The sequence below is a fragment of the Drosophila sulfurigaster genome, chromosome X, assembly GCF_023558435.1.
Source record: "Drosophila sulfurigaster albostrigata strain 15112-1811.04 chromosome X, ASM2355843v2, whole genome shotgun sequence".
NCBI lineage: Eukaryota > Metazoa > Arthropoda > Insecta > Diptera > Drosophilidae > Drosophila > Drosophila sulfurigaster.
This window is the reverse complement of record NC_084885.1, coordinates 25,724,571-25,742,090: the sequence shown is the minus strand read 5'-3', so window position 1 is coordinate 25,742,090 and position 17,520 is coordinate 25,724,571. Positions and strand designations below refer to the sequence as shown.

The 17,520-nt window shown below is 44.1% G+C and overlaps 3 protein-coding genes across 3 annotated transcripts; 1 reads left to right on the top strand and 2 right to left on the bottom strand.

The window, feature by feature from the left end:
* Positions 1-323: 323 nt before the first annotated feature.
* LOC133848532 (small ribosomal subunit protein uS11A-like) lies at positions 324-1,367 on the bottom strand. Its single transcript, XM_062284150.1, has 3 exons — positions 1,310-1,367; positions 757-1,014; positions 324-698 (listed from the first exon to the last, which is right to left on the bottom strand). The coding sequence occupies exons 2-3, from the start codon at positions 991-993 to the stop codon at positions 480-482; spliced, it is 456 nt and encodes a 151-aa protein (XP_062140134.1). The 5' UTR covers positions 994-1,014; positions 1,310-1,367; the 3' UTR covers positions 324-479.
* Positions 1,368-2,069: 702 nt separating this feature from the next.
* Positions 2,070-15,530, bottom strand: LOC133847188 (nuclear pore complex protein Nup205). The gene is made up of 11 exons (XM_062282052.1): positions 15,375-15,530; positions 15,152-15,297; positions 14,647-15,072; positions 14,027-14,589; positions 13,473-13,964; positions 11,151-12,657; positions 4,756-6,095; positions 2,876-3,940; positions 2,661-2,818; positions 2,421-2,600; positions 2,070-2,356 (listed from the first exon to the last, which is right to left on the bottom strand). Exons 1-11 carry the CDS (start codon positions 15,379-15,381, stop codon positions 2,157-2,159), a joined length of 6,084 nt encoding a protein of 2,027 aa, XP_062138036.1. The 5' UTR covers positions 15,382-15,530; the 3' UTR covers positions 2,070-2,156.
* Positions 15,531-15,718: 188 nt separating this feature from the next.
* Positions 15,719-17,341, top strand: LOC133847189 (probable serine/threonine-protein kinase yakA). The gene is made up of 2 exons (XM_062282053.1): positions 15,719-16,241; positions 16,296-17,341. The coding sequence occupies exons 1-2, from the start codon at positions 15,909-15,911 to the stop codon at positions 16,965-16,967; spliced, it is 1,005 nt and encodes a 334-aa protein (XP_062138037.1). The 5' UTR covers positions 15,719-15,908; the 3' UTR covers positions 16,968-17,341.
* The last annotated feature ends 179 nt before the right edge of the window (positions 17,342-17,520 follow it).

The following is a 17,520-nucleotide window of genomic DNA, read 5'->3' as shown; positions in this document are numbered from 1 at the left end:
TGTAGCATTTTAATATCAGAACAGCTGTTTTGCATATTATAAATTTATATATTTTAATCAAAGCGTATTCCTTATAGCCTGTAGTATTTAATGATTTAAAATATTATGTGGTTAAATTAAATACTTTAAGCTGAACAGCTGTTAATGTATTAAATTACAGACTTGACTTGACAATATGCCTATCGATGTATCGAAGGAGTCTATCGGAATGTTCGGAAGCACACACCGCACAAATAGCGCACCCAAGCAAATAATCGAATATTTCTACCGCCCCAGATGAATTTCGCAATCTCTTTTAAATCATTTATTACTACATTATCAGATGTATTTTAATATATATATTTTTTGTTTAGTAATTAGCGCATCATTTTATCGCTAACAGCACAGTGTGTGCTGCATGCATTTTACATATAACAATAAAAGACACAGCATCGATGATTTTGGCCGTTTGTTGTTGTGTTGTGGAGAGGCGCTTCTGCTTACAGACGACGACCACGGCGACCGCCCTTCCTGCGTGTGGAATCGGATGGGATGGGAGTGACATCCTCAATGCGACCAATCTTCATCGATGAACGAGCCAGAGCACGCAGCGCCGATTGAGCACCGGGTCCGGGTGTCTTTGTTTTGTTGCCACCAGTTGCACGCAATTTAATGTGCAAAGCGGTGATGCCCAGAACCTTGCACCTTTCAGCGACATCCTGTATAAGATTGCAAATTTAATAACTGTTACGACAAGATCATTGTACATTAACATACCTGAGCGGCCAACATAGCGGCGTAGGGGGAAGCCTCATCACGATCAGCCTTCACCTTCATGCCGCCGGTGACACGAGCAATAGTTTCGCGTCCCGAAAGATCGGTGACATGGACGAAAGTGTCATTGAAACTGGCATAGATGTGGGCAACGCCGAAGACATTCTCGCCATCGCAAACCTGAGGGCCCAACTGCACCTGCACTTCCTCCTTTTGCACTTTAGCCTTTCTGGGGGCCATTTTCTATTCTTCAAACAGCAACTGTGTGTGAAAAGAGTCAAGAATGAAACTAACTTTTAGTTTTATTCATGCCGAATGCCAAACGACAACATTTACGCCGCCGCGCACTGTCGCAACACAAACACAAACAATAACAAAAATAACAAAAAAATAATTCGGCAACATCAACGTTGCGTATGCACATCTGCAACATTTTATTGTTTCAGTTGATAGTCAATCGAATTTGGCACTTGTTTTGTGTTTACGTTTGCAACGTAATTTTTGCAATTTCATTATTTTTTTGTCAAAAATTGCTAGAGAAAATCGCGAAACGAACCAATTGTGTGTACCGGATATCAAAAAAGAAAGCAACACTGGCAGGGATGCCAGTAAGTATCGATATGCGCGATAGCTATCGATACATTCAATTTGATATACAAATATTCACATGTCGTTGACATCGATCACTGCGCAAAGTGCGCCATTTTCCGTTAATTTTGAATTATCTGGGTGGCCAGTATTTGATTGGGACAATTCGTCATAGTGATATTACTAGCAATGTTTGGCGTTTTCATTTTATGTGTATTTCATGTACACTTTTATGTCTTTTCAGAATTACATATATCTGAGGCTTTACTTCGTAAGTTCGCAAGTATTTCATTGATGAACTGCGAAAATAAATTATGTATTAAAAATATTATCAACCCAACTTGCATATTCCAACACTTAATAAATCCCCAATTATGGCTAATTTGCCAACGATTTTTGTACTTTTCAGTAATTCTTCCAAGTTCATTTTAGAGAAATATACCGATTTGTGCAGCCCTGAAAAAATGGCTGAACGTCAGTTCACTGTGTTGTCAGTTAACAGTGTTGTGAAATACGGCGATCTTTTTTAAATCGAGTAACTGCACAACAAAATGCAATAAACTTGGTCATTAACATGAATGAAATAAAAGCTGGCTTCGCTTGACAAAGCAATTTTTTCATCATTAATTAAAATATCCATTATGGAATTATAAATATGTAAGATGAATTTAAGAAAATAGCCCCCGTCATCATTTAGAGCGAGACAGTAGATTGAAAAATACGATTTCTCTCCGCAATTTGATCAATGTATTGTAATTTATTAATATTAAGGGTAACACAAAAAATCAGTATAATAATTGTACGAAATGTTTAAATTAGGATTGTGGCGCAAATTGTACAAGAGCCTTGATGCGACGCATGAGAGATGCATTAAAGTTTTTGCATTTCATTGAATACTCTTCGCTGGCATCGAGCAATTGTGTGCAGAATGTTTCGTTGAAGGTCGAGATGAGCAATTGCTTCAGTTTCGTCACCTCATCTGGTGAAGCGTTCAACACCGATATGTTCTCTGGATCTAATGGTTATTCAATTCAGATTAACATTCATATAAAATAAAAAATATATGTTTATTGCCTTACCCAGCGAGGATTCATTGATGGCATTGCGATTCTCCTGCGAGTAGATGACTGCATTGCGGAAATAAAAGTCCAAGTGTATCCAGAGCAAATACAAATTCTGCTCGGCTATAAAAACGGAAATCATCAGCTCGCTGCGCTTCTCATTGTGACGCTGACTAAGCTCCAAAAAGTTTTGCTTGCCTGTGGAAACAACAATATTAGTTATGAAGTTGTTGAGAATAGTTCCAAATCACTTCTTACCAATTGGACCGAATGTTATGTTCGGCAGCGAAGCACGTTGCTGCAGCAGATTGTCTGCAATCGATTTTTGTGACAAATAATACGCAATCGAGCCTTTGAGCTGATTCAAAATTGTGCCCATGATAACAGTCAACTTTTTGCTGTCGCCACTGCCAGAACTGTAATAGAGAAAGATTAAGAATTCGAGCTTTTAGCACAATTTTGTAGCTACTTACAGTGGTCGGACATCCGAGACCATGGTAGTGAGCAGATACTGTGAGCTCATGCCATCCTTGACGCCGCTTGTGACCGCCTTGCGGCAATAGAGCGACAAATTGGATGCAATTTGCAAAAAGTATTTCACATGCTGACTCTTTTCCTCCTCGCTCAGATCCATTTGATTCGGATGCAGCATCCGACGTATGGTTGGCTCATTCACCGTAAACCGTCCGAAGACGACAACCATCAGCTGTTGCAAACGACTCAAGCGATTGCACATGTCCACATCGTTGTTGTGCTGCTCATCCATCTGAATGCTGACCACATCGTGCGTTGTGGTGCGTGCAAACAAATGCGTAATCGCCGCCAGCTGCTCCAGGTGACCCAAATTCATGAACGGCGATGCCGCACGCAGAATGCTCTCAATCATATCGATGTGGGCGATCATAAAGTTGAGCACTTGCAGCGATGCCGAGTTGTTGCGATCCCCCAGCGAGTCCAAAACGCTGTCGCACAGCGCCAAAGCGGGCAAAAGAATGGCACGGAATCGGGCATCGATGGCGGGCACAAATTCATCCTGTTGGTGACGCAACTCCACCTCGCTGGCCTTCAGATCCGGTTGCATATCGTAGATGCTCATGTTCGAGAGCACACCCAACGCCTTCGAGCTGAGCACCAGATGAGCGCCCACATGCGTTTGCGACATTTGCGCCAAGAATGCCATATACGATTCGTACACATATTGGGCGCGCATATTGTGCGGCGTTGGCTTTAACAGATCGCGCAGCACATGATCCAATTTGGCCAGACTCTCGAGTATGTGATTGAGATAGCCACGCGTGGTGACCACATCGCTCAATGTGCTAATCGCCCGCAGCTCGGAGATCAAATTCAACGAACTCAATGCCAGCATGCTGCACACATCGTGACCCGTGATCGCATCATGGCAAATGGTGTCGATCAGTTTATCGCCAATGCTGCCGATTATCTCCGCTGCCATCTCCTTCTGCTGCACATCGTCGGTGTGCGTTGCCTGCAGATTGCCGTACGTCTTGTTGACGTCCCAGCGTGTCGACGCCAAGCTGAAAAGTATCGAAATTTAAGTACAGCAACTTTAACAAGAAAGAACGTCGAATGTGCTCGACTGTGATATATCCTGTGCGGTATTACTCTTAAAGTATACCGAATTAATATACTAAAACATACAAAATATACTAAAATACCCAAACCAAAGGCTAAATTTGTATATCTATATACTTTCAGCGAAAACAGTTCGGCATTATTCTTAAAATAGACCGTTGATAGAAATAGAAATTCTACTTAAAATATTCCCAATTAATATACTAAAAATATACCATTTGGTATGTTGATACACTATCACGATTAAAATATACCAGAACATAAGCCAACACAGCTAAAACCCGACAACGGGCTACAAATATATACCAACGGATAAAGTGCTGTATTAATCTCGAAATATACTAAATACTAAAACATACCAAAAAATATATTTGGTATGTCGATATACCATCAAGCCAATCAGTGCGGTACAATTCATAAAATATACCAACGGATATAATGCGGTTTTATTCTTAAAATATACCAAAGACTACATTCGGTATTTCGATATACTATCACATTTCAAATATGCCAGAATGTCAGCTGTCGTTTTTTGCCATGTACAACTATTTCTTAAATTACTTCTACAATTGTTACCTAATCGCAACAAAATGTTGAGAAATCTTAAGGACTATTCCCTTGCTATTCATTATTATATCTGTATTTCTTATAATCTCCGCGATCTAGATGTTTATACGGACGGACAGATCAAGAATAGATGCTTCCTTCTATAATACTTTTTTAACTTTCTATAATTAAACACTTTTAAGCAACTTACGTTTCATTGTATTCGATCTGTTCGTCGCTGCGCAGTCGCTTCACGATGCGCAAACAATTGATGAGCGATGCATAGAGATTGATGCTCATCTTCTGTGACTTGACCTCGCTGGTCATGATCCAATCGATCAAACGTTTGAGAATGAAACGCAAATTGCTGCTGTTGCATTCAACGCTGATGCTCTGCTGATTTCCATTCTTCTGATTAATGTTGTTATTGTTGTTGTTATTATTGCTGTTGCTGCTGCTGTTGTTGCTATTGGTTTTGCTGACATCTCCGCCATTGGAATTGGGGTTGGCATTCGCTGTGGTGCCATCACTTAGACACACAACACTGGCATGCTCCTCGAGAGTGCGTTGATCCTCCAGTTGATAGTAGCAATGCCGCAAGTTGACCAACAAATTGAGCACCGTATCGGTGACTTGTATGGAGATCTTGACCAGCGGCTGTGTCGGCTCCACCTTTATGAGGATCTTCTCAATGATGTCGATCATATGCTGTTTGCGCACACTCAACGGCAACAACGAATCGGGCATCAGACCGAAAAGGATTTGAACCAATCGACACCAGGCAGTCATGAAACTGTACGTGGCATAGCGACGCATGCGGACACAATTCAATTGGATGGCATGCTGCAAGAGGAGCGTGATCTCATCGATGATCGCCTTGCGCTGTCCACTCGCAATTGTGCTCTGCACATGACGCAACTCATCGTGCAATATGTCGTGCAACTTGTGCACATTGATCATCCCAGCTCGGCCCACACAGGTGGGAGCCTCGCAGTCGACGAGGAGTTTGGCAATCAACGGTTCGTCGAAGAATTGCAGCGGTGGCTGCGACAAACTTGTTGTGTCCAGCGTGAGGCAATCGAGTAAACGATTCGCATGCAAACCCAACGATGAACTGTTGTGCAAACCGACACGTGTTGGAAGCACATACATGCCATAATAGTTGCTGCTGTTTGGGGGAGTCAACAGATTATTGCCCATCTCCTGGGGCAAACAGTGTCCGCCATTGCGTTGGCCATCCGAATTGACTGCCAAGAGTATGTCGCTCAAGAGTTGATAACGTGTCGTCTGGCCATACGAAGCAGCCAGCTTAATCTCAATGCAAACGCAGTTCATCAGGTGACTCATCGCATGGAGTACATGATCCTCGCCATGCTGACGGAAGGGCATAGCGCTCAGGTGACGCACGAGGAAATCGTTGCAGGTGAGTCGGAAGTAGCGGAGAATAGGTTCCGAGGTGCGACGATTCACGCAGAGGCCGTGGAACAAATGATAGATGCGCTCCACAATGTGCGCCGTGTGCTCGCAATACGCATCCGAGTGGCGTTGTTGCTGCAACGAGGGGAGAAAAACAGCTCATTAATTTGGATTTCATAGTTACCCAGAGCCACAGAGACGAGTATTAAATTGTGTCAATAGATTGTTAGTTTATGTAATCGCTACTTAAGTCGAAAACCAATTCAGACTGCAAAGTTAAAGTCATTAGCTCTTATAGCAACAGAGTTTTTGATGTTTGAAAGCGCAGTCAGACAGACAGAAGGATTTTTAATTTGCTGTTGCGCTCAACTCACCGCTAGATGTCGCTCAAGTAAGCGCACCAGCGAATTGGATGCACAAGCAAATGAAGAAGAGACACAGTTTAAATATTGTACTTTGCTTTGCCTAATATTTATTGATTACTATATACTTATATTTAAAACTAAAAAGATGATCGGGAGATGAAAGCGGCAAAGACTCTGCAGTGGCTGCGGACGAAGCTGACGAAACTGATTGAGGGGGAGAGTGTGTCTCCTAGAGATGTACTCCCGTAATATCGATACTCGCGTGAGTTATCGAGTTTTGTTGATCACGAGAACTGAAAGGGGTTGCCACAGTACCCCCCTCCTAGAGTTCCAGTTGGGAAAGATACTTTGCTGGGAGTCTGATTTGTCGTCCTGATCTTGACACTTTCTCGAGTGTCTGAGCAGTTGGCGCTGTCGTCTGCTCCTGTGTTGGAGGCGGTACGTCTTTGAAGATGTAAGCTGGTTTAAGTCGATCGATGGAAACCTTGTTTTCCTTTGTGTGGCCCTTGAGTGTAAAATATTTGTCGTGTTTTGTTACCACTTCGAAAGGACCCTCGTAGTTTGCTTCCAACGGGGTTTTCACTCGATCCACTCGAACGAAGACGTGGGTACAATGGTTTAGGTCGGGTGGACAAATTCTTGCGGTGTATGATGGTGCACTGGCTTAGTGGTTGGCAGTTGAGACATGGTTTTTGAAGAGCCTCGGTGAACTCGGACTCAGTGTGTTTTGTGTGCTCGGTGCAAAATCCGCCTGGCACCCGTAGTGTGGTGCCATAAACCATTTCCGCCGGGCTCAGCCCGATGTCGCTTTGATTGTTGTGCGTAGGCCGAGTAGGATTAGATGCAGGAGCTACTCCAGTTGATTGGATCGACGCATTTTAAAGCAGCTTTTAACGTTCTGTGCCAGCGTTCGATCATACCATTGGCTTGTGGGTGGTACGCCGTCGTCCGCAGGTGCTTAAAACCACAAATTTTGGAAAGCTCTTGGAATAATGTAGACTCGAATTGTCGACCCAGATCGGTTGTGATGTGAAGAGGAATACCGTACTGAGCGAACCAGCCCGATATCAGTGCGTTGGCTACAGATTTTGCTGTGATGTCTACTAAAGGAATTGCTGCGGGCCATCGTGAGAATCGATCGATACACGTGAGGCAGTATCGGTATCCGTTCGATGAAGGCAGCGGGCCGACTATGTCGATATTTATGTGTTCGAAACGGGTGTCGCTGGCGGTGTACTCTCCTAGTGGCGATTTGGTGTGACGTTGGATTTTGGCCTTCTGGCACGGGATACAAGAGCGTACAATTTTAGCGACATCCTTCGCCATGCGGGGCCAAACGTAGTGTTTTCCGACCAACTTGTTTGTTGCCTTAACTCCCGGATGGCTCAGCGAATGTAGGGCCTCAACCACGGTTTGGCGTAAGCATTTGGGCACAAACGGACGTGTATTGTTATTGGCGACGTGGCAGTACAATTGTTTGTTTGAGCCTGCAAGAGACAATTTTGTTAGTGAGATGGGTTTTCGGCGTCAGACTTGAGTAGCGATTGTAGTTCCGCATCGTTTTCCTGTTCCAGTGCCATCTCGTCGAAGTTTATGTGTTTGATGGCATCGATGCGTGAGAGAAGATCAGCCACGTTGTTTTCTTCTCCAGAGATGTGCCGGATATCGGTGCTGAATTGGCTGATAAAATCCAGTTGCCGAGCGCGTCGAGGTGATGCTTTCTCGCTGTTTTGACTGAAGGCGTACATAAGCGGCTTGTGGTCGGTGAAAATAACGAAATTCCTGCCCTCCAGTGCGTACTTGAAGTGCAAAACGGCCTGATAGATGGCAGTCAGTTCTCTATCGTAGGTGCTGTACTTCTTTTGCGTCGATGTGAATTTCCTGGAGAAGAATCCCAGTGGTTGTGTCTGCCCGTTGATGACCTGATGTACTACGGCTCCCATAGCGTCGTCGGACGCGTCGGTGGTTAGAGTTAATTGTGAGTTTGGTGCCATGTAATTCAACAACGTAGCGTTTGCAAGCTCGTTCTTGCAGGCGGTGAATGCGTAGTCGGCTTCTGTAGACCAAAGTATCGGGGTTTTGTCGTTCTTTTTATTGCCTTGGATCAGCGTCTGGAGTATGTGCTGGTTCTCGGCTGCTCGTGGGATAAACGGCCTATAGAAATTAATCATACCCAGAAACTTTTTTAGGTCTTTAGCGATAAGCGGTTTTTTAAAATGCCGTATGGCTTCCACTTTGGCTTCGGATGGTTTTAAGCCGTGCTGACTGATGTCGTGTCCCAGGAATGTAAGTTGTGTCTTACCGAATTGGCACTTCTCAAAGTTTACGGTGAGATGTGCCTTCCGAAGACGGTCGAGGATTGTGCGGAGGTGCGTCTCGTGCTGCGCCTCGGATTCTGAAGCGATCAAAATGTCGTCGATGTAAGCAAAAACGAAGTCGAGGCCTTGTATGACGTTGTTTATGTGACGTTGAAAAGTTTGCGCTGCGTTGCGCAGACCGAACGTCATGAACAAGAATTCGAATAGCCCAAAAGGCGTGATAATTGCTGTTTTGGGAATATCTTGTGGTTCGACAGGAATCTGGTGATATGCTTTTTGCAGGTCGATTTTCGAAAATATCTTCTTACCGTATAAGATGCTCGTTACATCCAGTATGTACGGAATAGGATATCGATCCGGCACGGTTACGTTGTTCAGTGCTCGGTAGTCGCCGCACGGACGCCACTCTCCATTTGCTTTCTTTACCAGGTGCAAAGGGCTGGACCAGTTGCTATTTGAGGGACGGCATATTCCTTTCTCGATGAGGTAGGAGAACTCGGATTGTGCAGCTTTGAGTTTGTCGGGCGCTAGTCGTCGGGCGCGGGCGTGAGTAGGCGGCCCGTTGGTCGAGATGAAGTGCGTTACTTCGGATGTTGCTGGCAGCCGGTTCGAGTTGATCGTTGCGAGATCGCGATATTCGTGAAGCAATGTAGCGTATTGGTTACTCGTGTCGTAGGATAAAACCGCGTTGATTTTACGTTGGGGCGCGTGACATTTTGATTCCAGCAGCGTAGCCCGATCGATGAGTTTGCGTCGTTTCATATCGACGAGTAAGTCAAAATGTTGAAGAAAGTCGGATCCGATGATAGCGCAGTTGACGTCAGCTATCACGAAAGTCCACACGAAGTTTCGTCGCAATCCCAGTGACAATGTTATGCGTTTTTCTCCATAGGTTTGTATTTTCGTGCCATTGGCGGCGAAAAGAAGCTTTGGAGTGAGCATAGTTTTGCGTTTTGCAGGGTGGCATCACTGAAATGTCGGCGCCGGTATCGATGAGAAACTGTGTTTTGGAGAAATTGTCGTTGATGGCGAGGCGGGCAATTGTGTTGTGGTCTTCTTCGAATTTGTCCGCCGAATCCGAAGATTGATTTAGTTTTTGGTTCGGATGCAAAGAGCATGGTTGGCGACATTTCTTGGCGGCGTTACCAAATTTGCTGTGGTACCAACACATGTCTCCAGCCATGACGCTGTTGCGATCCGTTCGCAAGCTGTTCTTGCGAGAAAGGTTTCTGGAGAGCGCGTTGATTTGTTGTTCGATGCGGTCTAGACGATCGTCGGAAACGGCGCTACTGGTTGGCGCCGACTTGGCGTCGATGGTGCGTACCTGATGAAAATCACCGACTTCCATCACTTTATCTGCCAACTTAGCTAAGTTTGCTAGGCTGGCGTCCGATGCTTGCAAGATCGCTTGCACTTGTGTTGGTAAGCGCTGCAGCCACAGAGCTTTCAGAAAAGATTCTTGAACTTTGTTTGCGGCTAGTGCGTTTAACTCGTTGAGCAGTTGCGTGGGGCGCTTGTCACCAAGGTCGGTCTTCGATATTAACTTCTGGATTTTCTTTTGTTCGCTTTCGCAGAAGCGTTCCAGGATGCACGATTTCAAATTTTCGTACTTGCCTGTGCGTGGTTGGTTGACGATGGCGTCGGCAATTCGGGCCAACACCGGTGCTTCGATTGACGCTAGGATTGTGTTAAATTTCGTTTCGTCCGAGGTTATTCCCGCCAGAACGAATTGGGCTTCGATTTGCGATAGCCATAATTCTGGGTGTTCGGGCCAAAACGGCGGTATTTTCACAGCTACACGGTTGATAACTGCGTCAACACCGTGAGTAACGGTATCGTGAAAAACCTCGGCGTCGTCTTGTGGGGCGTCGTTGTTTGCCATTGTAAGCACCAGTACTCGTGTGTATATAGTGATCACGTCGGGGTCACCAATTTGCTTTGCCTAATATTTATTGATTACTATATACTTATATTTAAAACTAAAAAGATGATCGGGAGATGAAAGCGGCAAAGACTCTGCAGTGGCTGCGGACGAAGCTGACGAAACTGATTGAGGGGAGAGTGTGTCTCCTAGAGATGTACTCCCGTAATATCGATACTCGCGTGAGTTATCGAGTTTTGTTGATCACGAGAACTGAAAGGGGTTGCCACAGTACCAATAAATTATTAGTTTCTTATTTCATCGCAACTTCAAATGCAAATGTAATGTCATTAGCTCGTTTGACAGCTAAGTTTCAGACACTTAAAATAACAGACAGACAGACAGCCAGTTTTGAATTTGCTGTTTTGATCATTCACCGCTAGATGTCGCTCGAGCAGTCGCAAATGAAAAAGATACGACAAACACGCACTTTTGTGCCAACAAATTTTGTTAGTTTCTTATCCCATCCCGAAAACCGAATTCAAATTTCAAGTCGTTAGCTCTTTTAACGGCTAACTTTCGGACGTGTAAACACGCAGACAGACAGATAGACAAATTTTGTATTTATACTGTTGCTACTACTCACCTCTAGATGTCGCTCGAGCAGCAGGACCAGCGAGTTGATGCACGAACAGTTGATGTCGAGGCCTAGCTGTTGCTTCTCGCTGGCCGTAAAATCGCGTATCACATCGATGCCCAGCAGAAAGTAGACGAAATTCGGCAACGGTTGATTCAAATTCAATTCGAAGAGCTGCACAATTGCCTCCTTAATCTGTAGCTCAATGCGTTGCGGCTTGCGCTCCTCCAAAGCCATGAGATCGACTTGCAAATCTGTTTCATTCAGCTGCCCGTTGCCACCAAACTCATCGTGGGCATTAGCCACACTTAGAACATTATTTTCATCCGTTTGTTGACTGCGCGGCACTTCCATTTCCAAGCACTCGACAAAACGCTGTCGTATCTCCAGCTTCTCGTTGCTGCCATGCGCATACATATTCAAGATCTGGGTAATGACATCGGGCAACAGAGTGACAGCCGTTAGAATCTTGATGGCAGCGAGCGTGTGACGCGGTAACCAACTGTTGTAGGTGACAAATTTAATGATATTGATGACATAGTCTGGGGCACGAGTGCGTGGATTCAAATCGAGGAGCATGCGATTCAATCCTGGCAAAAGAATCGAACAATTGGCAGTGGCATGCGCCTCAAAGAAAGCATTCTGCTTGGCCAGCGCCACCTCGAGCAACAGTAAAGCGTACAGCGCACACTCCTCGAGCAGTTCCTTGCCATTGAATTGATTATAATCGTCGAGACGTTCGCGTGCCTCCTCAATGATGCGCAACAGCAGACGCAGCATATCCGATTTGACGTGCAGCTGCAGCATGATGTGATAGCCGGGATACGGATGCTCATCGCGTTGCTCCATGAAATCGGAAACCTTCGGCCGATAGCTGGCCAACAAATAGTACATAAGCTTCAAGCATTTGGCACCCACTTCCCATTTCTCGGTTGGATCTTTGTACGCACGATTGTAGAATTTCAACAATATCGAATCGAGGACAAACTTCAGATACGGATCAAAGCCTGGCAGCCGGGGTCCAGCGCCCAAGCTGCTCGGCATGTGAGTGGTCATCAGTGTGTAGAGCAATTGCAGAATGCCGCGACTCAATTTATACGTCTCCATGCGACTCTCGTTCTGATCGATTTCCTCGGCCAAACTGAATTCGGGATATTGCGTTTGACGCGGCGGCAACGTGGGAATGATCTGTGATTCCTCCAAATGAAACCAAATTGTGCGTGCCGTTTCCTTTGATTTACTCAGTGCAGCGAGGGTGAAAAGTATCTCGCCCTTGAGCACCACGGGCGTGGTGCATGCCACCAGACCGAGCAGCACTTGTGGCGTCTGCCAAGTGGTCTGATCACAGATCATGATGCGTGAGATTTCATCGTGATTGGCAACCGCTTGTATCACCGACATCACAGCCACCATGTGCTCCGTTTCGCGGGGCGTCATGTTGCGGGGCATCGAGCGACCGCGATAAATTGAATCGCTCGTATTATAAAGTGACACATCGAAGTCGGTACGCATGTTACTAAAAGAATAAGAAATGAATAAATTAGAGAAATGAGTATTAAAAGAAGTTTATTGGGAATTGGAGAATTTATTGGGAATTAGAGAAATGAGTATTAAAAGAAGTTTATTGGGAATTGGTTCATATTCATGATAAGCATTGGTTCAAATACATGCTTTCAACTCTTTTTACCAAGCCGAAGGTTTTTCCATCGCTTTAGAAATACGTTAGTGTAAATACATTTTTTCTTTTTATTAAGTCGCTTTCAGGAGACGTGATTACTTAGCCGCATATCTTTAAGTATTATGCATATGCAATGTGATATATGTATGTATATAAAGCATGGAGAAATATCCAGAAAAGCACTGGTTAAAATACTTGCTTAGGCTTGTGTCCTAGCTGATTCTAATCTTAAATTGTGTTCCTCACATTCCGCACAATTTTCTTTTGTCAAATTTTTAAACTTTCCTATTATTATTATTAATGAAGTGTTTCAATCTAAAAATTAAAATTGTATTATTAACAGCATCAATTTAAATAGTTGTAATTTCTAACTTAGAAAACTGAGCATTAAAAGCAGTTTGCAATTGCTTCGAGTCCATGCTAAGCATTGGTTTAAATACATGCTTTAAATAATACTTTATTGTATTAAGTTGTCCCTGGAGGCGATCTAATCTTAAATTATGTTTCTCACATTTAAATTTACTTTCTCACTATTCTAATAAATTATTTTAATCTAAAAAAGAAGTTATATTTTTAACCCAATCTAATGTCAAATATCTATTCTGTCAGAATTGATAAATATGTATATAGTAAATGAAAGTTAAGTAACTCACTTGAAGTAATTGTTAAGCGCATTGAAAAAGTGATCCCAACTGACGGCACACGATGACGACAAGTTCGGTGAGTTCTTCAACAAGTTGAAAGCACAACGTGCCGAAAATTCGGAGCGCGTTAGGCCCGCAATCATATTGAGATACGATTTGAACAGTGTCTGTGGCAGCAAATCGCTCGCCAGACGTATGAACTTGAACAGCGAAATGGCGCGCGACGTGTTCGTCTGCTGATCGGCCGAATCGGTGGGTCCCCAATACTCGTTGCAGAGTGTGATCACTGCTCGCTTGTCGCCATACAACTTGGCCACGCACAGCATGAGCAGCTCAAAGTTCACATCCAGATGTGGTGGAGGCTCGAGGCCCTCGTTCAGAAAGCTGACCATGGTGCGTGCGGTTTCATCGGCGCGTCCACGCAGCTCGGAAACCTTGGCGTGCATAAAGTCAATGAAGTCGGTGATGAGCACGTGCAAGCGACGATAAATGAACTCGGTGCTGTCAAGAGATTCATATTAGTATGTTAAATATTAAATGCATTCATTCCATCTCCATCTCACCTGTAGCAAATGTTCTTCTCGAGCAGATTGCGATAGAGAAAGCCAAAGACATTGCCGACCAGCGCCTCGTCAATTAGCTGCTCATCCCGATTGATAATGGCGCCCACATTCGTTTGCACCTCACTTGGCGCCTGACGCAGACTAGCCAATGTCAAGCCAAAGCTGTACTTAATAATCGCATCCAACTGTGGCGTTTGCCAGCTGCTCTGTGCGTAGATGGCCTCGTAGAAGCATTTCGCATATTCGCCGTCACACAAAATGGGCAAACGTGCTGTGTACGGACTGTCACAGTCGGTCATCAGCAGCACCGAAGTGTCGTAAGCGTAGAGCAGGGTCATCAGCAGAATGACGGTGACATCATCGAGATTTCCATTGGAATCGGTGGATTTCACATTGGCCAAATACTGCAGCAAACGTATGGCAATGTTTTTGGGCAGACCACGCTGTGCGGACCAATTGAACATGGCCATGGCAATCGTTTTGCGCGTATCCTCATACAAGCCGAGCACTTGGTTCTGATGCTTCTTTGAGCCAAAGGCGCGATTCTTGGTCAACAAACCAATCTGGCAAAAATAAATGTTAAGTTGATTACTTAAACCTCCGCGTTAATTCAAACTTACCTCCTTCTCCACATTCATATCACCGATGAGCTCCAGCAGACGACCCAATATGTTGGAATCATCGACCAGATTCTGCGCATAGTTGTTAATCAAGCCTGTAATCTCTCGCGGCAAATCGGTGCTCCATGCGACGCCGCTAACAGCTTGAAACATGTCGCGCAGCGTGCATGAAATTGCCTTGCGACCATCGTAGTAAAGTAGTACAGCGACCAGGCCACGTGACAAGCCTGGATGATGGATCTGTTGACGCTGTGCTGTGCAGAGCAGCTCCAAGGCAAAGATCTCGTCCAAATCAAACATATCCGAGATGATGATCGCCTCATCGATCAACTCGTGTGACAATTCCACTTTGTGTGTCTGACCGGCGAGCAGAACACCCTCGGTGAGCGCATTGCGCAGATGTGTGCGACTCTTCTCGCTCTTTGGCTGCAACAGGAGAAGGATGCAAAGCGAGGTTATGTTTACAGCTGTTGGCCTAGGGCAACTGCATTGGCATTTCACTTACCGGATTGCGCAGAAAGTTGGTAAAGTTCTGTTTGTACTTTTTGAGGCACAGCTCCAGATCGGAGGTGACATCGCTCGGATTTGTGATGGCCAATTGAAATATGTTGTACAAACGCTTGTAAGGCGTCCACATGTCCTCGACTACACCTGCGAGTGGAGCGACATTTAAATACATATGCTTTAAATCTATGCTACACACAGAAAAAAAAACTTAAGCTGCATACCTTCCATTTTGCTTAATTTACTTGCACTAACAAATGACAATCACTGTTTTGACAAAACGCGGCAAAATTTGTTAGTGGCGACGGCTGCTTGCCTGCTGTAATGCCGGCTTGTGTGACCACAAATTGATGTGCAAAAAAATAATCACAAACATTTGAGGCAGTTCTCAAATATATGGTAGACCTGGTCACACAAACTGACGAAATTTGAACATGCTCTAGACAATAGTGATAGTGCTAGTACAGCTAAGCACGTTATTAAATTTAATATATAATAATATATTTAAATCAGCTAAATACATTTATATTTATATATGTAAATTGATTGCAGTTCATAGTAATATATTTGATTTGGGCGGTATCACTGAAAACAACAGAGATTTTGATGACGATAGCGCTGAGTAATCGATAATCTGTCGCAGCTGTTTGTGCCATCGCTAGGCTTGGTGTAAACAACAAAACTTATTACATACATACAGATATTTGTGTTTGTTGTGGTTTTTGGTGTGCCTGTTGTTTGTCCGACCACCAGAAACGATGGCCCGGCTCAATGACACCAAAATACCCATAACGGACTTTCTCGATGCCTACCGCCGTCAGCCGTGTCTCTACAATTCCGTAATGGACACGTACAAGAATCGTGTGGTGCGCGAACAAGCCTACGAAGCAATAATAAAAACATTGAAAATACCGCAGTTAACGGTGCTGGACATCAAATTGAAAATCAAAAGCGTACGCACCGTTTACACCAAAGAGTTGCGCATATTGCTGCGTGAAAAGGAAATGGGTCGAAGCTACGAACCCAAACTGTTTTGGTTTAAGCGTGCCGATGCCTTTTTGCGCTCCGTTTCGTTGTCGCACTGCAAACGCGTAAGTAAAACAATGCAAAATTAATATAGACAATTAATAATTATTTCTGCATAGCTTAAGGATAACAATGAAACGCTCAGCATCAAGAAGGAGGCGTCAGAGCAGCAACTGCTCTTTAACGTCAAAGCTGCGCTCATCGAGGATGAATTGCAACAGTCGCAGCAGCAGCAACAACAACAACAGCAGCAGGAGGAAGAGGAGGAGGATGGCTCCGAGAATGAAGCGTATAGAAGTCCCAAGCAAGTGAGCACAGCGAGTCATACAACACAGGTCAATCGAACGATGGATGACAGCTCCATTTGCCTCCTCGAAGAAGAACAACAACAGCAGCAACAACAACAACAACAGCAGCAGACACAGCAACAACAACATCAGCAACAGCAGCAGGAACTGCAGCAACAGACAACGCTGCGTAAATTAAGGTATTTGCCCTACACACCCAACCAACAACAACAGCATCGCCAGTCGACGCCGTTTCCAGCACCATCACCCACCCAGCAACCGGATTTATCATCCTCTTCGAGTGCCAGTGCCATTTGCTTTGGTGGCTCCAATGCGACAGAAGATGATTTGATCATATTCGGCCAAAGCATTGCCTCTCAGCTACGCTCGATCCCCGATCCATATTCACGTTCGGTAGCCAAGCTGAGAATTCAGCAGGTTTTATTCGAGGCGGAAACGGGCCAAAGCAGCGAATCAGTCAATCCGCAATTGCCCAGCTTTTGAATGGTCGTTTAACTATTGTTTATATCAATGTAATGTATTTATTGTTTAGCATTTGTAGAAATTTAGATGTAATTTGTCTCAGTGTAAATGTTGAATGTATATTTTTAGTTTGTTGAGTATCTCAGCAGCAAATTGTAAATTTTTATCGCATTACGGTTTCCAAGTGCAAAAAAGGGAGATAATCCCTTTACACTATATGTATATTTAAAACATTAATTATGAAATGCGTAAGTTGACAAATAGGAATCAAAACATAAGCCTAAGCAAAACAGTTTTAAGCGGTTGCTGTTTGAATTTCGATAAAACAAATCGAAAACCGAAAATTATCGCAAGATCATGGAATAAACATATGAACAAATCTACGATGGTAATTTGCGTTATAATTAATCTGCTGAATTTAGATTTGATACAGTTTATATTTCAAAATTCTATTCGCTTTGGGTCGACAAAATACAATTTGGAAATTGCACAAGATCGATTGAATAAGGAACTACAGTAGATTTTCATTTATTGAAATATGTTGAAATCGCGTTATGCTAATGGGACATCAATT

What these genes read in the sequence shown, in the direction of transcription:
- LOC133848532 (XM_062284150.1), bottom strand. Translation starts at nt 993, where the DNA reads ATGGCCCCCAGAAAGGCTAAAGTGCAAAAGGAGGAAGTGCAGGTGCAG. An exon ending in CCGCTATGTTGGCCGCTCAG is followed by an intron (nt 699 to 756) that starts GTATGTTAATGT and finishes AATCTTATACAG; the next exon opens with GATGTCGCTGAAAGGTGCAA.
- LOC133847188 (XM_062282052.1), bottom strand. An exon ending in GAGAAGAACATTTGCTACAG is followed by an intron (nt 13,965 to 14,026) that starts GTGAGATGGAGA and finishes ATCTCTTGACAG; the next exon opens with CACCGAGTTCATTTATCGTC. An exon ending in CATAACATTCGGTCCAATTG is followed by an intron (nt 2,601 to 2,660) that starts GTAAGAAGTGAT and finishes TTGTTTCCACAG; the next exon opens with GCAAGCAAAACTTTTTGGAG.
- LOC133847189 (XM_062282053.1), top strand. Translation starts at nt 15,909, where the DNA reads ATGGCCCGGCTCAATGACACCAAAATACCCATAACGGACTTTCTCGAT. An exon ending in CGTTGTCGCACTGCAAACGC is followed by an intron (nt 16,242 to 16,295) that starts GTAAGTAAAACA and finishes ATTTCTGCATAG; the next exon opens with CTTAAGGATAACAATGAAAC.